This window comes from Fusarium coffeatum, assembly GCF_003316985.1.
Source record: "Fusarium coffeatum strain FIESC_28 chromosome Unknown BRIP53273_contig_326, whole genome shotgun sequence".
NCBI lineage: Eukaryota > Fungi > Ascomycota > Sordariomycetes > Hypocreales > Nectriaceae > Fusarium > Fusarium coffeatum.
In genome coordinates this window covers 1630-20763 of record NW_022158115.1, presented here as the reverse complement: position 1 = coordinate 20763, position 19134 = coordinate 1630, and the positions used below count along the sequence as shown (strand labels likewise).

The following is a 19134-nucleotide window of genomic DNA, read 5'->3' as shown; positions in this document are numbered from 1 at the left end:
GGCGCTTCGGGGGCCTTTCTTGAACCTGAGTTTCTTTTCATTCTCTTTCCATTTCCCAGTTCAGTAAACCTTGTCTTGAGTGAGTAGAGTTCATAGACTCTTCCTCAAACCACCACGAAAGATGTCATCTTGTTCGTCCTCCCCCAGTGGAGCTAATGTCGATGATCTCGGAGACCGATCCAAGGTTACTCCTCAACAGGTCATTGACAAGTTCTGGAAGCAATTCACGACCAAGAAGCCCGGAAAGGGTAAGATATTTGCTTCCATAACGTACCTAAACACAGCTGACAAACTCCAGCCACAACTGTTGTTCCCTCCAACACATACACTGAGTTTGCCGCCAAGAGAGGCAATCAAGTCACAACAACAACCTGTCAAGCTTCTTATGATGACGCCGCAGCAACATGCCGTGCCAAAGTTGAAAAGATCGTCAAGGAGTGTCGTCGCGTCAACAAAAGATACCGTGACCCTCACTTCGACATTGAAGTAGACCTCAAGTGGCGCCAGAACGATTGTCTTCGTTCTTTGTCCAACAGGGAAGACGAAGTGCCTGGTATAGACCTCGCACCTGAGAGCGTCAAACGAGTAGGCGAAATATTTGATAATCCTCGCTTCTATATCGACGGCCCTACTGCCAATGATATCAGACAGGGTCGCAATGGAGATTGTTGGTTCATTGCTGCTCTTTGCACCTTGAGCGAAAAGTCTGGTATGATTGAGAGGCTATGTGTCGCTCATGATACCGATGTTGGCGTTTACGGCTTTGTCTTTTACCGCGACGGTGAATGGATCTCAGAGATCGTTGACGACTTTGTATGTCTTGCTGTGATTTCTGAGTAACTTGGTACTGACCAGTTCATAGCTCTACCTGATCAAGCCTGATTACGATGAGGGTTATCTCGACAGAGTCCTGTTCGACGATATCGAGCGAGTGGACCCTGACGAAGCTTATCGCCGCATTTTCCAATCCAACAGTGGCGCTCTCTACTTTGCTCAGTGTGCCCATCCTCAAGAGACTTGGCTGCCTCTCCTTGAAAAGTGTTACGCCAAGGCTCATGGAGACTACTGTTCCATTGAGGGTGGGCATGAAGGTGAAGGTCTTGAAGATCTCACTGGAGGCATTACCTCTGAGCTCGTCACTACTGATATTCTGGACAGGGTTAGACCTATGCAGCTAATAATCGTGAGAACGAGGACTAACTAACACACATATAGGAGTACTTCTGGAAGGAACAACTTCTCAAGGTCAACGACGAATTTCTTTTCGGGTGTAGCACTGGCGTCTTCGGTGGTTGGGGTGAGCGTAAGGGCATTGTAGAGGGCCATGCCTACTCTATTCAGAAGGCCGTCGAGATTGACGGTAAGCGATTACTCAAGGTCAAGAATCCTTGGGGCAAGCATGAATGGACTGGCCCATGGAGTAAGTGAATACCTTACTGTTAATATTGCACACTTGCTAACCAATACCAGGCGATGGTTCAAAGGAGTGGACAGCCGAGTGGCTTCAAAAGCTCGACCACCGCTTCGGGGATGACGGAGACTTCTGGATCTCATATGAAGACTTGCTTAGAAAGTACCAGACTTTTTCGAGAACCCGTCTCTTCACCCCTGAGTGGCGTGTCACTCAACTCTGGACAACATTTGCCGTCCCTTGGGTTCTGGACTACCACGACTCGCACTTTTCCTTCACTCTCTCAAACTCAGGTCCTGTGGTGATCGCCTTGTCTCAACTCGACGATCGTTTCTTCAAAGGTCTTGAAGGCCAATACCGTTTTGAGCTCAACTTCCGGCTGCACAAGGCCGGTCACTCAGACTATGTCATCCGCAGCCAAGCTCCGTTCTGCATGACACGCTCTGTCAACGTCGAGCTCGAGCTTGAAGCAGGCGACTACGAAGTCCGCGTCAAGATCAACGCGACACGCGACCTGGACATCTTGCCCATCGAGAAGGTCATTAAGAATAACGCCAAGTCCCGCCGTGAGAAGCTGCTCCGCATCGGTCTTGCCTACGATCTTGGCCACTGCAAGGGACGATTCGTCGAGACTCCCGAGGAGAAGAAGGCTCGTCAGGCGCACGAGAAGCAGATCAAGCAGAAGAGACGGGATAAGATCAAGGCGAAGCTTCTCAAAGAACGCGAGAACAGCCATTATATCTTGAAACAGGAGTTCCAGAGGAGTGAGCACAGACGACTTAAGAACAAGCAGAAAAGAAAGCTCAAGGAAGCTGCTCTGAAGGCTAAGAGAGATGCTCGCCTAGCGGAGAAGAAAGCTCTCAAAGCTGAGAAGGCTAAGGAAAAGGCGCTGAAGGCTGAAGCTAAGGCTAAAGCCAAGGCAGAGGCGATGGCAAAGGCAAACGCGGAGGCTGAAGCAGAAGCAAAGGAGAAGGCCGAGTCAGAGGAAAAAGCACAGACTGATCAAAAGGTTGAAGAGCCAGCTGAAAAGTCTGAGACTGATGCCGTAAAGCCTGAAGAGCCCATGACCCCTGAATCCGACAACTCGGATGAAAAGGATATCGCAGAGGAGAAGCCCGCTGAAGAGAAACCTACTGAAGAGAAACCTACTGAAGAGCAGACTAGCACGGAGCCTGCTGCTGTAGAGGCTGAAGCATCAGACTCAGACTCAGAATCCTCATCTGAGTCAGACACCGAAGAAGAGGTCGAAACTGACGTCGAAAGCGTCGGCACCCTCCTCGATCTCGCCGACCGTGAAATCTGGATTCACGTCGACAACTTCAACGGCGAAGTCCCGGCCTCAGATTCCGACTCCGACTCATCCTCCGACTCTGGCTCTGAAGCAGGCGATGACGTCGAGAAGGACCCCTGGAACGCCGTTGTCGTCGTCGGCATCCGTATCTTTCACAAGGGTCTCGGCGAAGGTGAGGAAGATGGCGATCTCAACCTTAAAGTGATCCGGCCTATCCCCTTCGGCAAGGATGACGAGGAAGTAGACGTCGAGAAGAAGTGTAGCACCAAGGTTCTGGATGTGGATGATAGTGCCAAGGATGCTACACTTGTGGGGGATACAGCGGAGAAGATCCGATTCATCAAGGGGGACAGTGCCAGGAGAAGAACTGTTACTTCTATGTTCTGATGTACATGATTTATGATATTTAGGTAATTTAGCGGAATGGATTTTAGCTGTCTCTTGGGCCACGGTTACTCACCATGGCATAGTGTCTGTTATTATGATAGCATTTAAAGAACTCTACTCAGTTTTAGGTTCCATTTTGTCCTGTTACCCTTAATACACTGTTCCTGCTCACAGGATATTCAAATTGTAAGTCCCAAACGCCTGAACATGTCTGCTCTTGTCCCGTATCAATACAGGGCGATGCCATAGAAAAACGCCAATCGTCAGCCTCATGCTCGTGCTCGTACTCATACTCATACAGATCTCCTACGTCAACACATCTCGCCACACATCTTGCTTCTCTGATGCCACTTCGCTTCATTTGGGGTTATGGGTGCGTATCAAATCATTTACAACTCTTCTCACTGCATCTTGCACGTCTGTCACTAACCACCACTGCAGCCTCCCTCCTCATCCATCAGACCCACACCAAAACCACAACTACATTCAACACAAGCCATCTTGGAGTAGAGAAGGACATTGAAGCTCCTAGTTTCCTCCCTTCGAGCTGTGTTGTTTGCATGTGTCTGTCTGCCGTTCTGTAGAGCACCACTCTCCGCATCATACAGAGTCCTTCTGCATAGTAGCAACAAGCAACTCGTCGTCCACAGAAAACAACATCTTATCCCCTTTGATCATTGATCAATCTGGCCTTCAGCCCACCACTCTCACGCACGCGTCCACTGGTCTTTTTTGCCGCCAAGCGACAACACAAGCTCTCCCGAGGCTTGATCTTACCCGCTACCATGCGGGGACTTCACTGATCAAAGCCTGAGTCTCTGCGCTTTTCTTTTCCAAGCTCAACAACCAACACATCGCCTCGCGGGGTATATCCTTCGCAGGGTGCCGTAGAATTTTCGAAAGTCGTTAAGAGCCATGTGACAGCGTCTGTCGTTCAAATCGTAGTAGTAGTCCTTGGGTGAATGATCCAAAGTTGTGTCTGAGGAAAGGTGCCAAATACGGAGAAACCGTCTAAAGACCCCCTAGTAACCAAGGATCCATGCAAACAAGTCTAGGTGAATGTTGGAAAAAGGAAATTCGTTGGTAGATGTCTTTTCCTGATAAGAGTCGGCAATCCCTAGCTGAGCAGAGGTGCATGGTAGCGATTTTACTGCTTTGGCCATGCATGCTCGCGGGGACAATGCGACTATCGTCCAGGTAAAGATAAGAAAGAGGTCCAAAGATGAATTTAGACAAACCGAAAATGCCGTGCAAAGCCAAGGCCAGCCAAGCGATGCTGGCAATTGCATGCTTCGGATCAAGATAGACAAGAACCGGAACAAAGAAATAATACGAGGGTAATGATGATGAGTATGTTCACGTGTCGGCATCAAAAAAAGAAAAGAACGATAAAGAAACAAAGTCAGAGGTCATCTCAGACCGAAGCCACGGGAACAATCAGTTCCGAGGGGCCGCTGTTGGTTTGTCTGCAACTGAGGCAGAGTCCCAACAGCTATCTTCATTTTGTGTCTAAGCCACGGGAGCGATGGAAGCAACCGGGGGAGCAGGAACGCTGCCAATGTCAACCTCAGGAGGAATCTCGCCAACACCAGGGGCGTTCTTCTGAGGGCAGTCGCGGGAGATGTGTCCAGCCTCACCGCACTGGTAGCAGGTCTTGCCAGCGGTGTTGAGAGGGCCACCGTTGGGAGCAGTGCAGTCTCGGGAGATGTGGCCGAGCTTGCCGCAGGCGTAGCACTTCATAGCCTGAGCCTGGCAGTCACGAGCAAAGTGGTTGGGACCACCGCACTTGTAGCAAGTGGCAGGGCGAGGACCACCGGCAAAACCACCTCGGCCGTAGCCACCGGGGAAGCCACCACGGCCCATAGGAGCACCGCGGCCCATGGGGCCAGGGCCAACGGGGTTGGGGCAAGCGCGCTATCATACAAAGTCAGTTATGCTTCGAGGTAAAGAACAGAACTTGCACATACAGCAAGGTGACCGGGCTGGCCACAGTTGTAGCATCGACCGCTGGTACCGGTGCCGCTCAAGCGAAGGGTAGGGCAGTCGGCCTGGACGTGGCCAAGACCCTGGCAGTGGTAGCACTGCTTGGCCTCAGTGGTTCGGGGAAGAGGGCATCCGTTGGACTCGTGGCCTTTGAAGAATTAGACATTGATCGCATTGTGAGTATCAAGTTGAGCATACCAGGCTGCTTGCAGTTGTAGCAGAGACGCTCGGCAGAGGAGCAGACCTCAGCGTAATGGCCAACATTGCCACACTTGTAGCAAGCACGTCGAGAGAGAGAAGACATTTTGAAGATAAGGGTCTAGGTCAATGGTTAGCAACAAAGGTCGTTGAGAGTATACTGCTGTATGCGATTTGAAGCTGCCATTCCCATTGTCGTCCAACCGCACCGGGTCCAATGCTGATAGCGAGGTGTTTCAACAACAGCATGATGTATAGATGCCAGGCCTGTAGGAATCGCGCTATATCGGGCTGATCATGCATGCAGCTTTCGAGCCAGGCAGACAGGATGGTTTTCCATGATTAACGACAGGAAAAGTATCTCGAACTTTGCAGGTGGTGTCGCCAATAATACAGGAACGTTATCCATGTCGAATCGCATTGTCGGGTGCCAGCAACGACCAAGTCGTGTGTATGTCATTTGCTTTATTGACAATCGTCATATCCGGATATGATATTTCCGGATCGCGAAACCCCGCACTTGAACTTTTGCCGAGGGGCAACACCAAGATCAAGGCCATTGCAGAAATCGCGATATCCAGCTTTCCCGTTCGGACGGACGATTGTATAACGGAGGTTGCGCCGGGATGTCGGGTCGTACACGGAGGCCAGGTGCGGAAAGCAGTTGTCAACGTCTTGACGGGTGACGGAGGGGTCAAATGCGGGATTTCTTGGGTCGGCGAGAACGATAGCAGCAGCTGAAATTTGAAGCGAAACAACAAGTTGATATTAATGCCATTTTCGAATTATTCGAGTGCGAGAGTCCAAAGTGGTCGTTGTCGTAGTAGCCGAGACCATATAATTCCAGGCTTTGTTGTCGGTTGCGCAAAGGAGGGGCAGCAACAAACCGCAGCGCACAGCAGAGCGCAAAGCAAAGCAAAGCACAGCACAAAACGCAATGCAAGCAACTAAAAGCATCAACGTACGTACCTTTGTGGCTCGGGGGGGGGAGCTTGATGGGTAAGAGGAATACAAAAGTAAAAAATGCGGTCCAATAGGTGTATTATGAATGAACAAGGGAGTATTGGAAGAAACCGAAAATGGCACTTTCAACACCAAGAGATATATTCAGAGTTGTTTAGTCTTTGTTCTCAAAAGATGGAAATGGAAATAATTTTTAATTAAAAAATTTTCACAATGAGGGGAGCACACACAGCAGGAGCGAATGGCACACTACCTGCCCTTTTTCACCTTGCGACTGGACGACGACCCGACCCGACCTGACCTGACCCAGGGAACCAAGGGAACCTACTACTGTACTTACCACCAACTACAAAGTGGAATGGTTGGATTGTGGACTTTTGGATTGTGGATTGTGGGGAGGGGCGACCCAACTCCTCGACTCAGCGGCGTGACGGAGGCTAAGAGGCTAAGAGTAATAAGCCTAGAGTAAGAGGTCAACCTGGGCAGGAGGGGGAGGGGAACTTGCGCGGGTCTTTTTCCCACATTGATTGATTGTCTTGGGTTGATGAGATAGATAGCTGACTGTGTCATGATGACCTACCTTCCCTCTGCAGTTGATACCAGCAGCTATACCACTTACCCTAGGTGTGAATGATATGGATAACTTCGATTCTGATTCACTGACCCTAGACTCATCAGTTTATCTGTCTATGTGCTCAAGTTCCTCCCTTCACACTTCCTTCTCGCTACTCTTCCAACTTCGCTTGCAATCACGCGTATTCAAGCGCGAAGACACTAAAGAACAAAGAGGAAAGATCTCACCGGCTAATCGACCAATCAATACGGATATTTGTCCAGTCCTCTTCACACCTTTTAACCTGACTGGTTTGGGAAAGAATAAGAGCAAGCCTGGAGCTAGCTTTTAGCAACAATTAGTGGAAGAGCGTTTCTTATTTGACCGTTCCTGCCAAGCGGCATGTTCTCCAGCCGTTTGACTTTAAAGTATAAGCGCACGTGATGGTATCAGCAACCTTTCTGTAGCTGACCTATGAGAAACACTGGATCTCAATCAGCTTCAACAGGAGGGCAACAAACCGTTGTCCTTGACTAAGGTATGTATTATTTAACCTGCAGCTGTTTTTTCCTCGAAAGCTTCTTGGAGCATTTACAGTTTCTTAGCAGTTGGCAAACCCACACCTGACGCTGGCCTTCTGAAACTCGCCATGAGATATTAATTATTCCTTACCCTGTTCTGTCCGAGAAGATCGAGATACACAGGCCGCTTTCGGCTGTAGTCGAATTCACCGGCGAAGTGTCATCGCTTCTGGATCCACCAAGGGTCAGTGTTTTCAGCTAGAGTCAAGGCCGTAATATTGCTTTTCTTCTATCTGGTATCTGAACGCTTGTAAGATATCCCAAAAACTCCTCAACGTCTGTTTTAAAACAGGAGAAACCCTGTGACCTTCGCTAATATGTATTCCAATGCCGTAGATACTCGTATATGCTCAATTCAACAATGCCCTTTATTGGGCTCTGGGGTCTTCAGATGCTTTCACTTTGTGTAGCTAATAGTGTGCGGGTTTGAGATGCTTTCCATCACTTCACTACTCAGTCGTTACCCGAGTCACTCTACCCAACTCTGATGGGTGAGTAGGAAGAGGAACTTCGGTGCTCGGTGCCGTAGATCGCGGTTGTGCCTCAACTACATACGAGATGCCATCTTCAGATACATATGAAGGTGGGCGAGGGCCAGACCGTGTACTAGGCCTTATTTCAGAAAGATCCACATTCTCGTTGCGCTGCCAGAACAGACGATCTGGATCAACACGCTGCAAACTGTTAGATCACAACTATAACTTTATACTCAGGGAATCAAAACTTACAACTGTCTCACGCCAGCGGCCATAAGCAGGAGGCAGCGTTTTTGTTACTTCGCTGTCTCCGTCAATGGCCTCTTCATCCCGCGCGAGGACTACTGGAATTGGGACTGGAGGTACTGCATATCGCGGGCCTCGGTATCGAGGAGGTCGACTTGCCCGCAAAGCAGCCTCACGGTTGCCTTTTATTATTAGTAGGCAGAGCCTTATCAGTCCGTGGAAGAAGAAAGCAGCTGCAAAGAGGATAACGAGAATGAGCATGATGTTCATCTCACGCGTGTTGACTTTGTTGGTCATCGAGAGGCAGAGATCTACACTTGGTCAATGTCACATTCAAATATGAGAATCGCAATCGGACTCGTGACTTACAAACGGTAACGAGTATGATCAGAAACAGACCCGATGTCATACATCTTAGGATTTGCGCCCGCATACGCCTGGATCGAACCCATGGTATACATCCCAGAAAGTACTTGGGATGTCGATGTTCACGGCTTCTGCGTGATCGATGATAATCACGATCTCTGTCATGGTGTTCTCTCCTCCTTCTTTCCCTGTTAATAGGCGCACCTAGAATTTCGGAGAGATGCGCCTCCAAAGGATCAACGGAAGTGTTTTGTCGACGTCGTTGACCTCGAGTTTGTTGCGATTCTGAAGGAGTTGCGACCGGCTCTGGTCTTGTTGGCGATAAAGGCTCGGCGACAGGTAATAACGGTGCTGGAGAGGCAGTTATATTGCGAATATCATCAGGTTGCGACGGGCTGCTGTCACGGCCCCATCTTCGCAGGAAATTTGGTATCGCGAAACGTCGACCGACATTCGGTCGATTCGAATTAGAGTCTTGGGACTTGACGCTCTCGATTTCGGCGAGATGAGGTTGTCCAGTCATGGAAGCAGGTTCTCTGCGACTTAACAGCCGTGAAAGAGGCGCAATCATCGGGCGAGACTCTGAGGTACTGGGCTGACGCCGTCCAGCTTCGATATCGACATTGGCGTTGGCATTGGCAACGCCTTCATTCGAACTTCCACCTCGCTCCATGCGTGATCGTTGTATAAGATCAGCACGAAGCCTCTCCATGTCGGGATGGGCCAGAGGCATCTTTTCTCAGTGGGGACCGAGGCAAGTATATACGATCGATGGGTACCGTTATGTACGACTCAGGCAGAGCGACTAAGATGGCGCTATCGTGGATTTTTGACCAGGTAGCAAAAGTAGAAGAACATACGATTACACGCTCAACACGAAGAAGAGTTTTGTTGTACCATCTCGGGCACTACGTATTAGTATAGTAGAGAGGAATAAACACGCAGAAGGAAAATAAGAGGAAAAAGAAACGTTCAAGAAGCCTGTCTTGAACGCGAGATTGTGACTGCAAGCACACAGCAAGGGACGACGAAGACGGACGAGGAACAGCAAGTGACAAGAAACTCAATAAAAAAGAGGAGACAAGTCGATAAATCGCAACCAATGCAGCCCCAGCTCAGCTTCGCTATGATCTAATTATTTAGCTAGTGGGCTCTCAAATGGGCAGATGCCCCGGCTAGAGGTTTGTTATTCACACAAGGATCCCTTTATTTGGCCCCTTGATTGACAAACGGCCCATGTCATGACAACCTAGGCTCAACCTATTCTGGTCTTAGTCTAGGTCAAGGCAACCTGCAGTAGGGAACGGGTCCTCCGAAGGGACAAACTGTGTCAGGGATCTCACGATCCTCGACTTCAAGGGTGTTCGCTGTCGAAGCTTTGAGCTTATCAACACTTTGACGGGTGAACGGACGTAAACAACAGGGATTGAAACACACACAAAGCAAATGCTCCTGCAGCTACATTGCGATATGTCGCTGTTTGCGGAAGAAACACTGGTTCAATTGGTCTCGGACGCATCTGCTAAGAAATTATCACGCAACACAGACAGTTGTTCTAGCTGAATGGATTGGCCATTCCGTGCGGTAGAAACGTGGGCTGTGGAGATCTACAAATTACTTACTCAGTCCGAGCACCCATCCAGGGGTAACCAGACCAACTGCAGTGTAGAGCTAACCTGATGCGGCTATCGTTCTGACTCTGTCACTGTTCCTAAGCTTGGCCGTCTCGGGTTGGAGCGTACCTCCATTCTGCTTGGAGCGCCTCACAGCCAACCGAATTTGGTGCAGGGAGCACATGAAACTTCCTACCCTCTTCAGGCTATTCGATCAAGCGGACGAAAAAGTCACGAATATTGAATCAGTTCTGAAGAATGGGGTTGCACCGAACGCAATGGCCTCTGGTTATGATTGGTAGGCGATGTGGCTCTGAAGCTTAATCGTGTTTGATCTTCAAGGGCATGACAGAGCTCTGCTTTATTCATTGACTATTTGCAGTTGTGAGGGATTGCTTTGAAACACTCTATGCGTGCCCCAGCTCGTGTCTCATGTTTGATGCAAGCCAGAACGCCTCCTTCACCCTTCCCAATGTTAATGTGAATATTGTTAAAACTGTATCCGTACAGCAATTGTATGCATCAATCCGCTTTTCTAGCCGTCGCCGTCACCGACTCCCTCAAGTTAAATATTACGCTCCCTGACAATAATAGCCAAAGTCGCACAAGGCTCCCTGGCTCATCGTAATGATGACTCTTCAGCCTTGGTAGGATCAAACATCGGCCTGGTCAAGTCCCTGAAGGCGCAAAGTATTCCCCAATGGTCCTGATAAATGGTCGCGTGCATGTCCCGTATTGATATCGCCAGGGAGCTATGGTAGATTAGAATATCGGGTTACTGCTGACGCCGCTCATTTCAGCTCGCCGAGAAGCATTGTGCGGTCTGATGAAGCCGAAAGCACTATATCTCGTTAGTTTACCGACTTGACATGGTGGGCGACATGACTTACGAATAGGCTCATCTCCTGGCGAGAACTCAGCACAGTTGACTGTGCCCTTGTGACCTGGCAGCTTGTAGGCGAGCTTGCCAGTCTCGCTTGACCATACCATAACTGTGCCATCGCCTGACGCTGCTGCAATTTTCTTGCCATCTGAATCCCAGCTTGCTCCCAGAAGATTCTTCTCGATTCCCATAGTTGCGCCATCAAAGGTTCGGATGTGTCTTTCTGTGGGTGCGAAGGGTCGGATATCCCATGTTCGTACGGTAGAGTCCATAGCATACGAGACAAGCGATTGAGAGTCTGGCGAAACCCTCAATGAGGTGACGGTGTCGGAATGGCCCAGCATGGAGTATATCACCGACTTCTTTCGCAAGTCCCACACTCGAATGTCGTTGTCGATACCGCCTGCGTATATCTCGTTGCCAGCTTCTGACACAGCAATCGCGGTGATGGGAAATTCGGTTTGGATGTAGTCGACAGCATTCTTTGATCGAGGATCCCAGATTCCGATAGTTGAGTCGTCGCTACCGCTGACCAGCAACTCTTCTCCTCGTCTGCTGATTCCCAAAGTGTTGATGACTTCCTCGTGTCCAACATATCTGCGAATTCGCGTGCCTGACGTCAAATCCCAACTCGCAAGGTGCACATCCGCTGATGCACTGTATAGAATTTCCGAGTCGCGGGACCATTGCAAGTCCAAGATAGCACCCCGATGTCCGTTCAATATGCCATAGTTTTCGCAATCGCCGTAGGTTCTCCAGAGCACTGTTCATGTCAGTTCAATTCGTGCACAATCAGCCATTCATTACTTACTTATCGATCTATCCATGCCACCAGACGCAATCAAGTTGCCTGTAGGATCAAACTTTGCTGCAAAGATCTCGCCCGAGTGTCCTGACAGTTCCATAACAGGAGCTTGCAGTCCACTTGTTCGTGGTGCCTTCACGGGTTAGTCAAGTTATCTCCAAGCCCCAAACCAAGTCTGAACTTACCGATTGCACCAACGCATTGCTTGACGCGTTCAAACGCGCGACGGCGCCTGTGGAAGAGTTGACATTCTGTCGCTTCACGAGCGATTGGGAGGAGCCAGGATCATCGTCAGCGGGACGCTTTTCGGCAGACATTGTTAATTTTGAAGATAACCAAAGAAAAGTTTGACTCGATGCGACTCTGCTTTTGTGAATGCGCCCGTTTTTCGTCAATTCGCAGAGGTATAAAATGAGCTTAGAGCTTGCTGCTGCTTCACTTTTAACGATGGTGGTGGACTTCATGCAAATCAAGCTCCCGAATAATTGGTAGTCGGGCCGGAATTGTTCCTGGCGTCGGCATTCCAACACTCCGTCCACCGACTTCCCAGGGCGGTGTTGGCGCCATTGCTTCACCTCCCTGGTTGCGGCTAGCTACAGGACGTTGTACAGCTCTAGAGGTGCATTATAACTTTGTGCTGTTTTATCGGATATAGACTTAACTTATCAAACCTACCCACTTTGTTGCAAAGCTTGCTCGTCACATCCACGTTTGTCGCTTGTCTCACGTCCATTCCCCTCTCACAGCCGTAACGATGGCTTCTAACAAAGCGACTCGCTTGGGCGAGGAGTAAGTTCACTACGCAGCCATCTTGGTCGCAAACAAATCTTATTGCAATTGCTAACTGGAGTTCAGGATTTGGAAGTACGAGATACCTACATGGTCGCGAGATCGAATGTTCCTCTGACCAGAATGACAGAACCCGAATCGACAAGGTCAACGCAGAACTGGTCACTTTGACCTACGGAACTATTGTCGCACAACTCTGCAAAGACTACGAAAGCGATTATGCGGAGGTCAACAAACAGCTTGATAAGATGGGATACAACATTGGTCTACGATTGATCGAAGACTATCTTGCCAAATCCAACACCATGAAGCGATGCGCCAACTTCCGCGAGACGGCCGAGATGATTTCTCGAGTATGAACAATCATCATATGATCTATGACATCGGCTGACAAGAGGACAGGTTGGATTCAAGATCTTTCTCAATATCACTCCTCAGGTTGTGAACTGGACAAGCGAGAACGACCAATTCTCGCTGGTATTCGAAGAGAACCCCCTAGCCGACTTTGTTGAGCTCCCTGACGACGGGCGAGCGCAAGACCAACTCTGGTACTCGAATATCCTATGTGGAGTGCTACGAGGTGCACTTGAAATGGTGCAGATGCAAGTTGAGGCTCACTTTGTTAGCGATGTCTTGCGAGGCAATGATACTACAGAGATGAGGGTTTCGCTAATCCGCTACATCGATGACGAACTGCCACCTGAGGATGACTGAGAGATTCAGAGGAATAACTAGTTACGAATGTGACGACGATTTGGCGCTTCGCCAAAAAAGCTATGGATGGCCATACGGTAACCCAGATATTGAGGGACAGCATATCTCCAAAAACAAAAAAAGATTGCCGACGGCATGCATGACGACATATCAACCAGGACGCTTGGTATGCAACGCAAACTCAGAAGGTAGTTATCAATCTTGCGACAGTTGGCTAGAGACCATGCATGGTACGTGTAAATACCCATGGAGAGGAGGACAGCTGTCAGCCACGTGCTAGACTAGAAACGCACGATTAATAAAGATCACGCCAGACATCGGCGATTAACATGATAGATCGAATGAAGAATTGCTCTTTTCTTGAACTTTGAAACGAAGTGATTTATATTACAATCAAGTGCGATCAAGTGTAGTTATGCCTCCTATCGAGACCCCATGCTGATAGTCAGGGACGAGTTGGGATTGATAAAAACTAACGTTAATCCCCACGAAATGGAACATGATCGATTGACAGTCATAATTAGATGGAGCAAGGCGGGATCTGTTAGCGGAGGAACAAGCTTAGGCCAATGACGGAGACGCTCATGCCTGAGGCAACATCGGTTTTTTTTGCCTGAGATTGGCTCCCTTTTTTGTCTCCATATCATGCCTCAGGTCTCAAGACTGACCATTTTCAAGCCTTGGTCTGAAAATTACGCACCTTGGGCTGAATTTTACGTACCCTAGTGTAACGCGCCAAGAATGGGCGCGCCAGTCGTCCGGAAACCTTTCTGTACCTAAACCAGGACCGCAGGGCGCGCGCCATTAGATCAGGGTCCAGTCGTTTTCCTGTGGGGTGACGCGACCCGACCTCGATCATTCGGGTCCGCTAACTCTCAAACCTTGAAGGAAAGCCCCTGAAGAGCATCCACTACAACTACGGCCCAGGCCGCTGGAGGTGCTGAGATGCGCTGGGCTCACTGAGCCTCACAGGGCATCGCATCTCAGTTTGGCGGCCCGGGTAGCCCTGTGGTAAATCCAGCCTCCCAATCCTGGTTAGAAGCGGCTTGTTGCCGTGCATGTTCCATGTGTATCAAACCAGTCTCGGTAGTTCTGGCCAAGTCGAAATGTCTTTGAACCAACTGATAGAACAATGGATGGGTCTGGCTTCGGCGAGCTGTCATATTAACTCGTGCTGAACATGAAGATCTATCTGCTCTGTATCCATACCAGGTCGAGTTATATCTACAATTCTATACCCATGATCGACCGCCCCGACTTCTCTTAGCTGCAAGGAGGCAAGGCATCGCATCTTGGTGGATCTCTCCCCAGGTCCCAGAGCAACCTAAGCTTTGGCAGACGCCTGGCGGCCATTAAAATCCAGCGTTGTACTTTGGTCTTTTACCATTTTGGATCAACCTAAGGTTTGGCGTAGTTGTACCTAAATTGCATGCATCTAAACATCCATCGAGATGCATCACTGCAAATATTCAAGAAGCAGAAATAAGTAACATTTAGTTGGCGAGCACTAAGCAAGTAACGCCTTTGAAGGGGCACATTCAGTAACAGGTGATGATTATTCACAGATCCAATTGAGAGCATCTTATAGGGTCGGAAAAGGATAGAAGGGCTACAAGAACAAGAAAAGTTTCCCGTCCTCCCACTCATTATGGAACTGGACTCAACACCCACCGCCCAAACCAAGGACCGACCGACCACGTTTTTCACCCACAACTTCTGTCTTGCTCCTTTTCATTCTCACACCTCTTTCTCTTCTGTTAAACAAAGCACATCATTCCCCTTTGCTCGGCCTAGTGCCGCTTGATTCTGGAATCCTCAAGTCAGAGCAGCTGTCGCGTTTGATAGACGACAAACGCAACCTAAGCAGACTCATCAGAGTCTGACGTTGGGCCTACATACTTTCAACTCCACGAACGGTATCATACTGTGGTTCTCGTCCTCCACTGTTCCCGTCCGTTTGGCGTCTGAATCCCTTCCGTCTGCTGTCGGTACCTTTATTAACGGGTTCCTTACATATAATTGAGAGGTACCCGTTTTACCTTGGGGCGCGTTCCGTTGAATTTCCTAGGGTACTTATTATTTGCCCTGGTCCCCCGCCAGTCTTCGAGTACCCTCCCACCCCTGACCAACCCCGGGCAGTCTCCGTCTGTGTGCTGTCTTTCTTTTTTTTACGCTGAGAATCGAGCACTGAGCAACTGAGGAGGCCATTCACCTCGAGAGCACAAGCCCAGCGCCCACTTTCCACTCCCAGTTACCTCGACACTCCGCCAAATCCAACCTACACCAACCACACCATATTCATCCACCATACTTTCTATCTCCAACTCATCACCGCGACATCGACATCTGGTCGACTATCGCATCGCAAAGCATCGCATAATTGTTGCGTCTTTGCTTTGTTTTTATTAATTACCTGCGACATACGTTCCCGCCTACTATCGACGCTTGACACGATCTTCCAATTCCCGCTACTTGGGGTTCGCCTCTGTTTCTCCTAGTCTCGTGGTTCTCGCGATTCTCGCCTCGTCCCCGTCCGACCGCGCGCCTGGCAGCTTGGACCGCGTCCACGTCTCCGTCGCTGGTGATCCCTTCACTCGCGCCTTTTGGATTTATTGCCTGTCACGTCCACGTCGGGAGGCTATCCAGCGCAGTCCCGCCTGGTGGCACGCCCCCGTGGCTACACGAGCCCCCGACTTGCTGCCGCTACGGCAGAGCCTCTAGGCCTCTATTTGCTCTTATTACAGTATTAACATTTCAACGGCCATGAACCCAAACATCAATATGGCCAGCATGAACCCCATGGGTGGCCCTGTTGGAGGTGCTCCCATGCCTATGATGAACAACGGCGCTGTCAACCCCCAGCAAGCTGCTGCCGCTGCCGCTGCCGCCGCGTCCCGTCAACACCAGGCAAATGATAATCAGCGCAGCATCCTCAACACATATATCTACGAGTACTTTATTCGCATGGGAATGTACCAATGCGCACGATCCCTCCTCGAAAGCGACCAACAGGTCAATGTACTTAAAGATGGCGCGAATCGTCGTCGCGACGAGAACGGCAATGTCATCAACGGCGTTGGCGATGACCCCATGGATACCGACTCCAAGGACGATATCGACTCCAAACTCCCCGAAGACTTGCCGCCGCCGAAGCTTCCCATGCCTGCGTCCGACACGTCTTTCCTTTACGAGTGGTTCTCACTGTTCTGGGACATTTACTACGCGCAGCGAGCTAAGAGCGGAAACAATACCATTAACCAATACGTCCAACACACTCAAGTAAGTCTTTTTTTAATTTATCTAATTATGCCGTACTGCCACCTTGGGCACGATCGTTCTGTGACCACTTCCAATCGATGGGAGATGGTGTCAGACTGACTGCTCTTGCCCCTACATTTGGTAACCACTTTGGCTGGTGACCAATGCTGACCCTTGGTGGCAATGTAGCAACAATCCCGGCTAAAGCAGAATCACCAGCAGGAACTTCTGCGCCAAGTGCGACCAGACATGACCCAGCAGCAGTATCAAATGATGCGAAGCATGCAAAACGGCGGCATGGCCATGAACATGAAGCAGGGGAACCTTGCCCGTGCTGCCATGGCCAACAACCAAAACAAGTGAGCATCTTATTTCTCATCTTTTTGATAAGCCCTTCGCCTAACCGTGACATGCAGCCCTCAAATGATGCTACAGCAGGCCAAGCAAAACCAGATGCAACGAGACCCTTCCGGCATGGATGGCCAAAACAGACCTTCATCGCCGGCTTCTGGGGAGAACGCTCCCTCGCCCTCCAAGCGACAACGCATCGACGCGCCCTTCAACCCTAACCAGCCTGCTGGTATGATGGCTAATGGCCGTCAAATGCCTGCTGGACAGATGGCACCCAACACTGCCGCCGCGCAACAAATGCTGACTGCTAATGGCATCAACCCCCACACGCTACACCCTGCGCAATTGGCAAATTTTGCCAACGCTCCGCCCGCCGCCCAGCAAAAGTCGATCGCAACATACTCGCAAAACCTACAGCAACACCATGGTACCCAGATGGGAGGCAAACAGATGCCAAATGCTGTCCCTCAAGGCCAGGGATCTCCGATGATGGCACAGGGTCCTGATGGAACTGCTCTCAACGCATTCTACAACCCAGGGGGGGAAATGGGCGGCCCAGGGGGCATCCGGCCGGGACCTGGCGGTCCCCAAAACGGAGGGGGAAGCAACCATGCCCTCCAAGACTATCAAATGCAGCTAATGCTTCTAGAGCAGCAGAACAAGAAGCGACTCATGATGGCCCGCCAAGAGCAAGACACAGTCGGCAACGGCATGCCCCGAGAAGGTCAGCCTGGACCCGGTGGTCCCCCCGGACCCAATGGTCAGTTCCCGGATACATCACCTCAAGCTATGCGACCAGGTGCATCTCCCAACCCTGCTGAGCAGATGAAGCGTGGCACACCTCAAATGAACAACTCTGGTATTCCTTCACCGGTTCCCGAGGGCGGTCAATCCCGTGGCTCACCCAACCCGGCCATGAACTTCATGGGCAACAACATGGATCCTAACATGGCGCCTCATTTCTTCAAGGGGATGGAAGGTAATATGGGCGGCCAACCGCCTATGAACGGCGGCAACATGCGACCACCTAGCTCTCACCCTGGCCAGCCTTTCAATGGGCAGATGACACCACAGATGATGGCTGCCGCACGACAACAGCAGCAGCAGGGTCAACCAGGACAAGGACCACAGGGAAATCCCCAACAGTGGCAGCAAGGCCCTAACGGACAGATGGTACCCCAGCAGATGCAACAACAAAGTCCCCAGATTCAGAACACTCCCCAGCAACGATCGATGCCTCCTCCCCAGGCACCACCTGCTGGCGCAAATGGAGCCAACAGCCGGACAACAGCATCTCCTCAACAGGCGGCTGCCGCACCACCAACTCCCAGTCAAACCAACAAGGCCGCCCCCAAGAAGAAGGAATCCAAGGCTGCTAAGGACAAGGTAAATATATCCCATGTATTGCTATGGGCAACAAAAACTGACAATAGTAGCGCGCTGCTGCCAACAAGAAGGCCAACCAGAATCTCAACAACGCTGGCGCAACACCTTCTAACGACAACAACGATTCGCAGGATACTCCTGCTCCTGCGACGCCTATTCAGAACGCCAACGCTGCCAACTTTAACAAGAATGGACAGGCCAATGCCGGTCAAAACGGCCAGCAAACATCTGGACCAGCTAACGCTCCTGCTGCAACGACCGCACCTCCTCCAGCACCACCAGCTCCCCAGCACGACCCTAATCAGATGATGGGCATGGATAACAGCTTTGGCCCATTGGTACGTGTCAACTCTGTTCTGTTTTTCGAATTTATTGCTGATACAATTTACAGTTTGATGGCGGCGGTATGGAGTTGGCCAACCCCCTCAACTCGGGTGACGTGCTCAACGACTTCGATTTCGACTCGTTCTTGCACGACCAAGATGGCGACAACTCGGCCTTCAACTTCACGGAAGCGTTCCCAATGGGTGACGAAATCGGAGCTGACTAGTGGTATCGACGCGAAGGGTTGAGTTGGTAGGCATTTACGCACACGAGCTTGGGCAGACTTAATCAGGCATCATTTGTCACGGCGTTTTGAGTGGATACTATATCATGGTCAATCGGCGATCTGGTCCAGGAGGCAATTTCCCTCCTATGTGGTGGTATTAGGGGAAAAGAGCACTATTTGTTTTGGTTTATGTTACCGACGCTGGATGTGGTGTTGGACTGAAGCTGGTTTGACACACACCCGCACTACGACTTGGTATTTCCTTTGGAAGCCCCCATGGTCTCACACGTCTCTTTCTCTCCTATCATTTTGTTGTTTTTACAGTTCGCT

General features: G+C 50.3%; 6 protein-coding genes across 6 annotated transcripts; 3 read left to right on the top strand and 3 right to left on the bottom strand.

The window, feature by feature from the left end:
• Positions 1 to 121: 121 nt before the first annotated feature.
• FIESC28_10646 (uncharacterized protein) lies at positions 122 to 3089 on the top strand (the record flags this gene model as incomplete). The annotated part of the gene is made up of 5 exons (XM_031164777.1): positions 122 to 248; positions 299 to 813; positions 863 to 1159; positions 1216 to 1420; positions 1471 to 3089. The coding sequence occupies 5 exons, from the start codon at positions 122 to 124 to the stop codon at positions 3087 to 3089; spliced, it is 2763 nt and encodes a 920-aa protein (XP_031011139.1).
• A 1509-nt stretch (positions 3090 to 4598) lies between these two features.
• FIESC28_10645 (uncharacterized protein) lies at positions 4599 to 5376 on the bottom strand (the record flags this gene model as incomplete). The annotated part of the gene is made up of 3 exons (XM_031164776.1): positions 4599 to 5003; positions 5057 to 5220; positions 5271 to 5376. The coding sequence occupies 3 exons, from the start codon at positions 5374 to 5376 to the stop codon at positions 4599 to 4601; spliced, it is 675 nt and encodes a 224-aa protein (XP_031011138.1).
• Positions 5377 to 7816: 2440 nt separating this feature from the next.
• FIESC28_10644 (uncharacterized protein) lies at positions 7817 to 9188 on the bottom strand (the record flags this gene model as incomplete). The annotated part of the gene is made up of 3 exons (XM_031164775.1): positions 7817 to 8041; positions 8096 to 8400; positions 8660 to 9188. The coding sequence occupies 3 exons, from the start codon at positions 9186 to 9188 to the stop codon at positions 7817 to 7819; spliced, it is 1059 nt and encodes a 352-aa protein (XP_031011137.1).
• A 1671-nt stretch (positions 9189 to 10859) lies between these two features.
• FIESC28_10643 (uncharacterized protein) lies at positions 10860 to 12073 on the bottom strand (the record flags this gene model as incomplete). The annotated part of the gene is made up of 4 exons (XM_031164774.1): positions 10860 to 10909; positions 10959 to 11714; positions 11763 to 11889; positions 11942 to 12073. The coding sequence occupies 4 exons, from the start codon at positions 12071 to 12073 to the stop codon at positions 10860 to 10862; spliced, it is 1065 nt and encodes a 354-aa protein (XP_031011136.1).
• A 437-nt stretch (positions 12074 to 12510) lies between these two features.
• FIESC28_10642 (uncharacterized protein) lies at positions 12511 to 13259 on the top strand (the record flags this gene model as incomplete). The annotated part of the gene is made up of 4 exons (XM_031164773.1): positions 12511 to 12545; positions 12612 to 12620; positions 12676 to 12898; positions 12948 to 13259. The coding sequence occupies 4 exons, from the start codon at positions 12511 to 12513 to the stop codon at positions 13257 to 13259; spliced, it is 579 nt and encodes a 192-aa protein (XP_031011135.1).
• A 2763-nt stretch (positions 13260 to 16022) lies between these two features.
• Positions 16023 to 18804, top strand: FIESC28_10641 (uncharacterized protein; the record flags this gene model as incomplete). Its single annotated transcript, XM_031164772.1, has 5 exons — positions 16023 to 16538; positions 16737 to 16876; positions 16934 to 18254; positions 18305 to 18592; positions 18646 to 18804. The coding sequence occupies 5 exons, from the start codon at positions 16023 to 16025 to the stop codon at positions 18802 to 18804; spliced, it is 2424 nt and encodes an 807-aa protein (XP_031011134.1).
• Positions 18805 to 19134: the final 330 nt, after the last annotated feature.